General features: G+C 49.6%; 1 protein-coding gene across 2 annotated transcripts in view; it reads right to left on the reverse strand.

Annotated features, from left to right (window-relative positions):
- Positions 1–12685, reverse strand: part of MBP (myelin basic protein) — a 75321-nt gene that overhangs the window by 43416 nt on the left and 19220 nt on the right. For both annotated transcript variants that reach the window (XM_081097581.1, XM_081097580.1), the window contains exon 3: positions 4918–5005. In XM_081097581.1, coding sequence (XP_080953707.1) covers positions 4918–5005 — 88 coding nt within the window. The remainder of the gene's footprint in view (positions 1–4917; positions 5006–12685) is intronic.

The following is a 12685-nucleotide window of genomic DNA, read 5'->3' on the forward strand; positions in this document are numbered from 1 at the left end:
AGAGCTGGGGATTGTCTTATTTTGATTTTTTAAATCCCCAAGTGAGGGTATGTTTGACTCATTTTAGAGATAGGGGATGAGATGGGGTGAGAGAGAGACACAGAGAGAGAAACATTGATTGGTTTGCCTCCTGTATGTGCCCCCACCAGGGATCAAACCTGTAACCTGGGTATGTGCCCTGACCAGGAACTGAACTGACAACTTTTCAGTGCACGGAAAGATGCCCAACTGAGCCATACCAGCCAGGGCTCATTTTCCTTTTAAAAGACTTGTTTCTTTAGTTTAGCAAATATTGATGGCGATGCTCTTAGAGGAAGGAGAGCTGTGGTTCACCAACTCAAGGATTCATTGGAGAAGCAAGGATTCACTTATTTCAATTTGTCATGGGTTATGGCACCTCCCAAACTGCAGGGGGTGGAGGTGGGGACTCAGCTGGGAGAGGTGAGGAGAGCTGCCTGCCCGGGACTGGGCCCTCTGCAGGGACTGTCCTTCTCTTGGCCACTGACCAGCCCAGGGGACTTGGTGGCTGAGGAATTGGGAGAAGAGTCCCACAGCCACACTGCAGCTCCCAGTCCACATGACAAATTCCGCTGGGTGTGGGGTGAGATTAGAAATAGTAACTTTTACTGATGGAAACCTAATGTGGGTGCTTTCAATGGGGTGCTGAGTCCTGGGTCTCAAGCTGGGACAGACAGTTGCCCACCGGCCACGCCCATCACAGCTGCCACTTGTGCCTTGGTGAGGTCTGTATCGCTTTGTTCTGGAGGATGCTCAGCTGGCCCATTGTGGCTCTGTTGGCCTTAAGTGACCCCTAGCGCACATGTCATTTTGAAGGCCAGGACCTGCGGATGGGCACACGGGGCAGGCAGCGGTGGACTCCTCTCTCCCAGGGTGCACTGCTGAGTCACCACCCTGGGAACTGGCCTCCTTTGGACCACAGCTTCATCCGGTCCAGGACCTAGCAGGACAGCGTGTGCTCTGCCAACCTAGGACACAGCAGGAGAGCCCTGCCCCTCCCACCTCCCGGCACAGGGCCCTCTCTGCCAGCACACAGCCGTGCTGCCCACTGCCCGGCCTCTTTCCTGGGCTGGGCACCCCCTTCCTCACCTGTGGAGACACAGAGAAGGTGCTGGGAGCTTGGGTGAGCCCACACCCTGCTTGGAGACACATCCCGTCTCTCTTTAGAATGTGAGAAAGGGACTTTTGTTTCTGAAGTGTTGAAAGCCCAACAGGAGCCAGGACACCAGTTTCCCCCGTGACAGGTCAGTGTGGCCCAGGGAGTGGGGATGCCGGCGGGGCCTCTGGTGTTTGCGAGGACACTGCCCAGCCAGAGTCCCCACCTGTCTCTGTGGTCACCAGGGACACCTGCAGGGTGGTCCTCTCATCAGGGGCACCGGAAGGGCAGAGACGTACAGAGGACTCAGAGGATGGAGCTCCTTAATGGGGAGCAGACTGCTCAACGCACAGGGACAGCATGGTCCTGGTTTCACCACCATGTGGATTCACGTTTACAGCTCAGAACAACTACACCAACACCAACAACCCATGTCCATGGACTCCGTTTCTATGGAAACACTGGAGTGAAAGTAGTCTTGGCATCTCATAATTCAAAGAACAAAGCAACAGAGTGTCAGAGGTATTTTGTTTGTGGAAAGATTATTGTATGCACATGTGTGCAAATACACCCTTACAAATGTATGCACACATTAGCACACTTGCACATGCAACCACACATGTGCACAAACACACACACATGCGCACTTGCATGCACACACTACATTTTCAACACACACGCACACAGTGCACACACAACCACATATGTGTACACACATGTGCACATCCATCCACTTGCACACTCCATGCACGCACACTTGCACACACACACATGCTTGCACATCACCTATTCAGCAGCAGCTTAAAGGCAGAACTCCTCACTAGTCAAGAGCTTGGGCCTCAGGACACGTGGTCAAGGTACAGGAGCTTGTGAATACAACAGTTTGCAGAGGCTGTCTTAGGGGCAGAAGGGGACAGAGATTCAGGGTGAATTGGTGTCCCCCATACACTCCATCACTTGAATATGCCACAGGCCAGGCCCTAGTGACCTCATCATCTTCAGGAAAATGAGCCTCAAAGCAGAAAATCAAGCAAAATAAAAAAACAGCACATGCAAATAATTAAATACCAAGTTTATACAAAGACTGTTATAGGTCACGATGGGTTTCAGAGAGAGGCCCCGCATCTGGGTGTAGACAGTAAGCGGGCACCCTTCTCCCCATCATGCAGGTGGCAGTTCACGGGCTGTTCTGTTGGAGCCACAGGACCAGCGAGGTAATTCTAGCTCCATTGTTTGAGCAATGAACTGGCGGACATTTTCTAGTGATTTCAGTAGAATTTTGCCCTGATTTTTGCACAAGACTGAGCCCTGTAAGGTGCTATCGGCGGAAGCAGGGATGTGGTACTTTCTATCCTTCCCCAGGACCCTGTAGGCCTGCACTTGCCCCTCCAGTGGGACAAACCCATCCTTACAGCTCGGACCTGGAGACCTGGGTCCTCTCTGGAAGGAGCCCAGGGGTTCTGGAAAGAGCAGGGGCGCCCTCTATTGGGGACTTCTCTCCTGTCAGAATAACTGAGGGAGACCCAAGGCTTCCATTCACCTCACTGACCTGAGCGGAGCCATGCCTGGGGAACTGGGAGGGGCAGAGCAGGGATACGTCACTGCCTTTCCTGCCTGGCTTTCAAATGACAAGAACAGTGTCTGTCACGTGTGGGGTGTGAGCTTCAAAAAAAGCGTGTGACAGGCCTATCGCAGAAAACCTGCTTCCCCAAAGCTTGGACAACACCCTTAACATGTTCTCTTCCTCCTCGGGTAGCAGGCAAAGCCACCCTGGAGTGTCACTGTCAGAAAGCCAGTCACAGAAAGAGATTTAAAACATGCCCTGGTGTGTCATTTGCTTAGATCTGTGACAACCCTTCAGAGGGATTTTCCCAGGAAATGGAAAAGTAAATGAAACTCTAGAGAGCATTGATGAGTAAGTGGGGGTGCTGGCCCTCGCAGCGCCAGGAGGAAGCGTGTCTGTCTCCTTGTGCAACCTGTGGTTGGAGCACCCACCACGGCACCTGTGCCGGCCCTCCTCAGCCCGGCCGCGTACTCTCTAAGGTCCCCGGTTCGGTTCTCCGGGTGACTCCGACTGGCAAAGGTACAACACGGAGACCTGGAGGCCTGTGACCCGCAGCAAGGAGTCAGTGATAGACAACAGCCCCTGCTTCTCTTTCACAGCCCCCCGTTCTCCTGACACGGGGACAGAATGAATCGCAGGGGCTGGGACATTATCGTGAAAGGAATGCTGATGACCCACGTGGCTCAGAGAACATCACGAAGACTTGGCTCCCTGTCACATTCGGGGCGTTTCTGTTTGGTCAAGAAAAGGCCTTTTTTGTAAAGTGGGAGGGGCCTGTTGATGTCATTCTCAGTGATGTTTGTGGAACATTCCATAATTTAAAGAGAATTCACATGTAGATTTTCCAAGACTACGCAGTGAGATGGCAGCCAGGATTACTGAGCTCCTTTCACGCAGTGGCTCAGTATCTGCAGACAGGGATTTTTCTGGATTCCAGGGGAGCATGAGGAACAGGGACTATTAGGTTCAAAAGCAGATGCCGGCAGCTCTGCGGGGCCTCACCGCCTGTACTGCTCAGAGTTGTTGGGCAGAGTGATGGAACCCACGAGGCAGCTGGGCCATCTTGCTCAAGGTCACATGATGTGAGGACATCGTCAGATCCTCCCACTTCCCCTCTGCTGTGACTCAACCTTAACCTAGTATGGGCTGTGCATGCCAAGGAGGTGCTGTGGAGGTGCCCAGTGGCCGGGAGCATGGCAGGTGTGGGTGCGCTCGTCCGGCTGACGTGTGAGCAGCTCGAAGCTCCAGGCATCGGGAAGTCACGGGAAATCAAACAGGCAGAGTCTGCATATTCTTCCCAGGAAAAGACAAATCTGAGTTTGTAATATGATTGGAATGTTTGCATTTCCATTGGTTTTCACATTCAACTCTAGGTAATAATTCTCCAAGTTGAATATGCATCTTTGGAGAAGGGGACAGAGGGCTGCCTTTGAAAGAGCCGTGGGACTTGTACCATGTTCATCATGAAGGGAAAGGCCCTATTGCAGACCTTGTTCACATTACATGGTATTTCTGTTACACATATGTGTATGTACGTCATGCTCTGTTCCTCTTGGATAGACCAGGGGGACCCTAGGCTTCACCCTGCCCTGTTCTCTCTGCTTCAGGAATACGAGGCAGATCTCCGGGGTGTCCACCTACCTATGGGGTCCCAGGTGAATCACTGTGTGTCACTGTCATGAGGCCACAGTGGAGCCAAGAGCCTTTACGTGAAAACCACGTGAGAACCTGTCCATTCTGCCCCGGCAGCAGAGAGGACTACATGTTAAGGCAACTTTTGTCCCTGGGGCACCACAAACAAGCAGTTTTATAGGAAACAGATACTTCCCAACACTCGAGTTGTTCTTTGTAGTTAAAATAAACACCAAAGTATCTAGGCTTTGGGCCAATTTCAGTTCCTCGTTAGTGATTTTTTACGAGCAGTGTTCGGCTTTCAAATGCCCACACATGAACGAGCAACTCCTAGAAATATCGCACAGAGTGGAAAATCGGGGAAATTCACCCAAAATAAAACAAAACAGGCAAGAAGCAGGCGGGGATGGATCCCAGGCCCCAAGCGGACAGGGCAGGAGAGGATTGTGAGGTGAGGAAGGGCTCACCTCCCGAGAATCGCATTGTCAATAAGGACAGCAGATTCACAGATCGCCCAGGTAACTAGAGAAACTAAACCTTCCAGGTGGCAGTGCACATGCACACGGCCGTCCTATGGAACCACCGCCCCAGTCAGTGTGTCACGTACCAAACACGTCGCTGTCCCCCGAGGGCTCCCGGGAGAGTTCCCGGAGGTTCCTCTTTTTCTCAGACTCCCCTCTGGGGGCTTCGCCCTCCTGGAAAACAAAACAAAGTGTTTTATCATCAAAATAATGTACCGTGCTCCTGTCCTCACGTCCATCCTGGGGTTCGGAACAGTCCCAGTTCCGCTGCTCAGTCCTGGCTCAGGCGGGTTTATTGTAGAGCAGTGGTTCTCCACCTTCTGGCCCTTTAAATACAGTTCCTCATGTTGTGACCCAACCATAAAATTATTTTCGTTGCTACTTCATAACTGTAATGTTGCTACTGTAATGAATAGTAATGTAAATATCTGATATGCAGGATGGTCTTCGGCGACCCCTGTGAAAGGGTCGTTCGACCGCCAAAGGGGTCGCGACCCACAGGTTGAGAACCGCTGCTGTAGAAGACCATGAGCTCCCACTTCTTTTCTCGGCCCGAGCTCGAGGCCTTCTCCTGTTCCAGGGGATATATTTTCATACAAAAGAAACTGAATATCATCCCCAATAAGGTAATGAGCGGACCCTCACTCCAACCCGATGTTGCTAACATACTGACCGAGTTGAAAACATTTCTCAGTGTTGCTGGGGATGTGGGACAGGCAAGGACCCTCCTGGGAGCTGGGACAGACAGCCACAGCCATCCTTAGAGGACAAGCCACAAAAACCTGCTGTACACCGCCCTCTCCCCCCGCTCCCCGGAGCTCCCTTCTGCGGCCTCTGGAGCCTGCAGAAGGCAGAGGTCTGGGAACTCTGACCCCACCTGGCCAGGTCCCCTCAGTGGCTTTCCTGTGTCCAGTGTCCTTCCTGACCCCCTACCCCAGAGATCTGACATGGTCACAGACACCCTGTTTCTCTATTCCTTTCTCCCTGCGACACTGAACGTTTATTAAGAATGGGGACCTTGCCTTATGCACCTTTCTGTCCCCACACCTCACAGTGCCTGGCACCCAGCATGTGCTGGAGAGAAAACTGTTCAGTTTTATCCTATTTAAGGGCAGTTCAAAATAGACAATTTCTGTTTCGGCAGCGGGCACCAAAGGTGGGTTAAGAGACATGGTTTCATATCTACCTGTTTCGTTTTGGAAGAGAGTGCAACTTGGAACAGAAAGAATTTCCTGATAGTTTCTTTCGTCAGCTATACATTCTTGTCACATGTATTTGTTTCACATCTGGCTTCTACGCTGATATCAGTCATATTCTTCACTAAGTACAAAATTTTTATTGTACTTATTTTATTTGAGGACTAATTAATGATGACCATGTAGCTACCATTATAATCACTGTGGATGTAATTTTTTGTGCTTTAGTGTCTACCAGGTCACCCCTTCCAACCTATCCCATCTTCCAATGAGAACTGGGAGTGTTTTTTCCTCCGTAATGGTAAGTAATGGTGAGTCTTCAAGGGGAGGGTATTCCAGGTTCAGAGTAAAAGCTGGAAGTTAAAGCAAAGGCTGGAGGTTGGGCATGTGGTTCCAGCTTCCCAGGTCCATGGCTCAGGCCGGATGGCAGAGGCACCTGCATCGTACCCCGCCCTGTGCGGACGTCTGTCCTGTAGCCACACAGCGTCCACCTAACCCAGAGCACCCTCAGGCGGGGCCCAGAGTGGAGGTCAGGGGCAGGACCTCAAGCTTCACCCCCACCTTGGATCTTATCCCTCAATATCAGTGACGCGCACACGGTGGGTTGGACGGGCAGGGGAAGTACGTGTTGCCCACGGAAATCTAGTGACTAATTTCTGTTCAAACAAGAAGCTTGTTCCTGAGACCTGACACTGTTGCTATCCCACGAACATAAAAATATCCTTGTGACTAACACATTTTTAATAAGCAAAATGCCTACAAGCAAAACAAACAAAACCAAGATGATGTGTGTCAAATGCAATGGAATTTTCCTGATAGGGAAATAAAAGCTTCCCACAAGTTGTAAACACTCAGGTATACAACCGAGGGCCCGACCCCATGACCCAGGAACCCCCAGTGTCATTGTCCCAAACGTGTCTGTGGCTGCCAGTGTCTACTAGGTAAATGCACTTGAAGCCATTATGGTTTTTCTCCTCAAAATGTTTGTGCCAATTTTCCGTTCCATCGGCCTAAGTATGTGAGGGCTGACCTAGCAAGAGCCCACTTATTTTTCCATAATCATTTTAGGGGAACATGCAATGAGAAAAAATTCTTATGATTAAGGTAGATTTAAGAATATTTTCCTATAGAGATGAAATTTATTATTCAATAGCATTGGTACAATAATCACTATAAATTAAGTAGTTTGCTGCATCCCCAGTACCTTATTTTTTACACAATGGTTTTCATTCCTGTGTGTTTGGTTGATCCATTCTCTGCTTAGAGGATGAGTCCTGGAGTAGCACAGCGTTCAAACCCCACTGCCTGTTTGGTGTCTGCCCCATCCCCCCTCCTTAGGCCTGTCTGGCGCCCCTCCTGCCACTACCCAGAGTGCAGTGCAGTCCTGTTCCGCCCCTGGACTCCTCAATGGGCCCAAGGCCTCTCCCCTCCTGTGCATCTTTGGTGCAAGCTGAGCTCTCAGCCTTTGTCATCTTCACTGGTTCCATGCACCGACCTGAACAGGAAACCGTGGAATGGAATTTGTCGACCTTAGTGTTGGAAGGGTTTGTAAATTCTCTTTAAATAGAGGAGTGGATATTTCCTGCATTTCTTAAAAAAACAACAACAGTGCCTTTCAAATGCCTCCTCTGGTATGGTCGGGATGATAAATGTTATCTGCAAAGAGGCACTCAGAGCCCCCAGGCAGCCGGCGGGGTGTCCATCACAACCAGGCGAGCCTCTGCTCTCAGGGAGGACTTGCTTCCATCAGATCCAGAGGAAATCGCATTAGCTCAAACCAGAGATCCCAGCTGGACTGAACGGCCTCGGGAGAGTGGAGTCAGGCTCTTCTCACTGTTCTAGGACATCAGGGGTCCCAAGGGAGAAGATCCAGTGAGTCAGGGACCCTGCCTGGGATGCAGGGGGCAGGGTCACCCTCCTTTTGCATGGCCTGTGTTTGGGGTCAAATCTCAGTCCTTTCACTGTGTGTGTGTGTGTGTGTGGTATAATAAAAACTCTTCTTACAATCCAGAGCTTATTACTTAACATTTTTGGTTTATTTCTTAAAAAACAGAATTATTCTTGCTATAATCTGGGTTTAGATAAGTAACAAAGGATTCTAGCAAAACATTGAAGCTTTTGGGATCAAAGTAAAGAACTTGAAGAGACATGAAGACTGGGATCATGTGAACGGGCTCATTGTGAAGCCAGGTCTCCTCTCACACAGGGTCAGGGCAGGACGGGGACGTCCGTGCACAGGCAGCCGTGGCCTGTCCAGCCCAGGCCTCTTGACACTGGCATTGGTGACGTTCTGGGCTGGGTCAGCCCTGGTCATGGTGTAGGCTGTCCTGTGTGTTGTGGGATGCTGAGGAGCATCTTGATCTCTACCCATGGGCGGCTCGGGGCACCCTGCCGCTGTGACAACTGGACGCTGGCAAATGTCCCACCCAGGTTAGGAGGGGGCACCCTGGTTGAGAGCCACTTGTCCAGACAAAGGGAAGCATCAGATAGGAAGTGAAACCTACAAATCCACTTATTTGTGTGCTTTTCATAAAGACACATTATAAGTCATCAAAATGCTACTTTTAAAAGAACAATTGCAGAGCAGGGACAGCATGACAAGGCTTAGAGACTGACTGAGGGTGAGAATCAGATGGAATGGAGTCATGAAAAGCAGTGCTGCCTCTGTAATGGTTTCTCAGACATGAGCCTTAGATATGCTCTTAAAGCACAAGCAACAGAAGACGTTCTGGGAGGCTGGACTTCAAAATCAGAAACTCATGCTTCCGTAGACACCACCGAGAGCGTGAAACAACCGCTCAGAGAACCGGAGGAAGCACTTACAGATTGTACGCCGGTAAAGGTCTAGTGCCCAGAATATGTAAAGTGCTCCTACAACTCAACAAAGAAAAACAAACCACCCAATTAAAAACATGGGCAAAGAATCGGAACAGACATGTCTCCAAAGAAGACACACAAATGGCCAGTAAGCACGTAACAGATGCTCAACATCGTTATTCGTTAAGAAAATTCAAATGGAAACCAGGCTGAGGTCCCACCTCACACCACGAGGGTGGATACGATAAAAACGACTGTAATAATAATAATCGTAGGCGAGGATGTGCAAAACTCAAAACATCAGCCAGGACGGTGGGAGACCATTGTGGAAGCAGTCCAGTGGCCCTCAAAGTTCAGCCTCAAAGTACCATGTGACTCATCAAACCCACCCCCAGGTATATGCCCAGGAGAAATGAAAGCATATGTCCACACAAAACACTACACATGGATGTTGTTAGTAGCATTATTCATAATACCAACAGGTAGAGACAACTCAAATGTCCACCAAGTAATGAATGGGTAAATTCCTAGAACGGAATGTTACTCGGTAATGAAAAGGAATGAAGCATTGACGTGTGCTATAATGTGGATGAACACTGAGAACATGATCCTCCAGGAAAGAAGCCAGACACACAAAAAAATCATATATGTGCATGATTACACATATATGAAGTGTCCAAGGCAGGCAAATCTATAGAGACTGCAAGCACATTAGTGGTTGAGTCAGGATGGGGAGTCGGGTGGGGTAGGGGGTGGGGAGTGACCGTTAATGGGCAGGAGGGTTTCTTTGAGGGATGAACAAATGTTATAAAATTAGATTGCTGTGCTGGTTGCATAATCCTATGAATATGCCAAAAAACCCACATTGATTTATACATTTTGAATGAGTACATCTTATGTTATGTGAATTCTATTTCAGCAAAAGCCATTGAAAACCAACAACATCTGCACTCAACAGCCGGGACCCAGCGGCTTTTGGCTGGGCACGTGTCTCAGGGGGGCAATGATGTGGAGGATCAGGGTCCTTCCCGCCCACGCTGGCAGCCAGACCTCTGTGGAGCTTGTGTGGGGCTCAGTGCCAAGGCCCAGGATTGGCTTTTGAAATGTGGGAAATTAAAATTTTGGAAGACTTCAATTCTTCTCTCTAATGGCTAGACTGATGAACGTGAGTGGATTTATAAATAAAGGCTGAGAAAATGCTTGCTACTCAACACTGAGGACCCCAGAGGAAAAGTATGAATCTCACAGAGCTGAGAATTCAACCCTGGGACTCCCTCCTCGACCTGTTTGTTTGGCGTCAGAAGACACAGGAAGCACCCTTGATCACATGAAGTCGCTGCCCAGAGGCTCTGTGACTGTAGATGAGTGCCCACGTGTACAGTGGGGGACAGGGTCCCACCCCCAGTGAGCAGAGTCAAAGCCAGACACTATCATTACTTATTTCGCTACTATCCATCTTCTGACATCTTCCATACTTGAGAAGGTGGAAATAAAAGCTTCTTAAGTAAAAACAGGGTTTAATGTGTATACCAATGCAGTGAGGTTAAGAAGTGAAAGAGAAGAATTTTCTAGGACTCTGATTGCACCTGCCTTTCAGTTTCCTCGCTCTACATTTAGGGACAAACCTGCCTTGCAGAAGGAATGGTCCCTGGTCTGAGCTCTGCTACTGCTGTGATCGAAGGGGGGAAGCCCCGGACAGAAACCTGCTCTGACTCGCTCTAGGAGCTGCAGAACCGAATCTTGCTAAAGCCTGTTTCCACTCTGCCAGCATCAAATCCAGTCACATGAACTTCAATAACCAACTAAATGCGTCTCAAGAATTTCATACCTACTGGTGCAGATAGACGCCGGTCAGCAAGATCAATGCGATCCATTCTTCACTTCGTCAAGAGTGTGAACATGATATTCCTGCAAATGCACTTGCAGGAGAAATTTTGCTTTTCAGGCCACAGACCTTCCCCTGGTTTCAAAACTGACAATACAAGTAACTCAGGTTATAGTTATGGGAAGACAGAAGCTTCAAAATATTTGTATATTTTGAAAAACCTGTCATGGAGCAGGCAACACAATCCTCCAGGTCACATGACAACTCAGTGATGCAGGGGAGATGCGTCCAAATGGGTTCTCGGTGACACTCAGGAAATGATTCTCCTGCTTCAAGCGCTGCAGGAACTGTGACTTAACACACTCAGTCTCCTAGCCTTTACAGTGTTGTTACAAACCCAGGAAGAGAAACCTAAAGTCACAAGGTTGATTTTCTTTTAAACACTGAAGCAATGATTAAAAGGCACGAGACACCATGTTCCTAAACAGAGGAACGCAGTGCTTTGCATCCCAGCGGTGAAACGAGAAGGGCCTATGGCTCGTGGGAAGGAAGTGTTAACGCTCCTGGGATATTCTCCAAACACCACGTCATATTTCCCTTTGAAATACATTGCAACAAACCTCTTTTCAAAAAGGCTAACACTGTCAGAAAGTAGAAGAGAACAGCTAAAGATTTTACACTCAGTTTATTTTACTTAAAAAGCAGGGTTCTGGGCACCTTAGGGGTGATGTATATCCAGTGGGGCCACGCTGTCACTTGAACACACAGCTATTTAAATCTAAATCATTTAAAATAAATAGCATTAAGAATGTGGTTCCTCAGGTGGACCGGCCACACGCCATGTGCTTCCTGGCCAGGTGTGTCTAATGACTACACACCGGGTGACACAGACAGAACATTCCCACCAGAACAGATCCCCTGCAGCCGTGTCTGCCTGGGGCGGAGGAGGGGGTGGGGTGGGAGGAGGGGAGTCAGAACACAGCAGTGCCCTTGTACTGCACCTGGTGCTCATGAAAGACAGTCTCCTGTTTTGCAACTGAAGTCGAGAGGAACCCCTTTGGGGGGTGTGTGAGGGAGGTGGAGGTGGAGATAGATAGACAGAGAGATAACATGAGGAAAAGAGAGTGAACCTGAGACTCTTGTAGGTGCGGTACAATGGGAAGTCTGTGTTCACCTCGCAGTCTAAGAACTCGCCTCCTTGTCTAGATGTTTCTGTGCAGCTGAGTATCAGAGGAAGTCGGTACATGTCTGTGGGGAAATGCTTCCTACATTTCAGCTCCTTAAGCTCTTAAGTATAGATTATATGGTTAACCTACGAATTATCTGAGTTCTCAAAAAAACCCAAACTTGTTTATGGGACTTGCCTAAGAAAATGGAAATTATACAGACGGGTCTCCAACAACTGCCAACGCACTGCGATCAACTCAGAAATGTCAAGTTTTGGGGTGAATTTGGGGCTGAAAGGCACCATGGCCCCATCACACAATGCTCCAGGCTGGAGTCTGGGGGACCGGAAGGACTTCCATTGCTCAGTGATTCTGCTTTCCATTCTGTGACATCGTTACAGTGGCAGCAGCTGGTTTTAGCAGGAAGTGCAGGAGGAGAGTGAGGTGGGAGAGAACAGCGATGCTGGATTTGGGGTTGGGAAGGGCCTGGGTCTCAGTCCCACTGGTGCTCCTGTCCCCGCAGTGGGTGTGGACGGTACTGCCGGGCTCAGCGGGCAGAGGGCTGAGGGCCACTCTTGGCTGACACTCCTGGGAACTAGGCCAAAGCTGAGAATCAGAACCCAGTGGAGGAGCTGATGCCTGTGAAATAGGCGGGAAATGGCGAGGGCTGCGCTGGAAACGCAAAGATGACTTTCAGCAGCTTAGAAGGATTGGATGGAGTTTATTTCCACGTTTCCTGTCTGGCTGCATTTTGAAAACATTCCACAGTAAGGGGGTGGGAAGGGCTGCAGAGGCCCCAGCGCTGGGCGGCCGAGACCATGGTGGTCTGGAGTCCAGGCCCACAGCTCGG

This window comes from Myotis nattereri, assembly GCF_964212035.1.
Source record: "Myotis nattereri genome assembly, chromosome: 8".
NCBI lineage: Eukaryota > Metazoa > Chordata > Mammalia > Chiroptera > Vespertilionidae > Myotis > Myotis nattereri.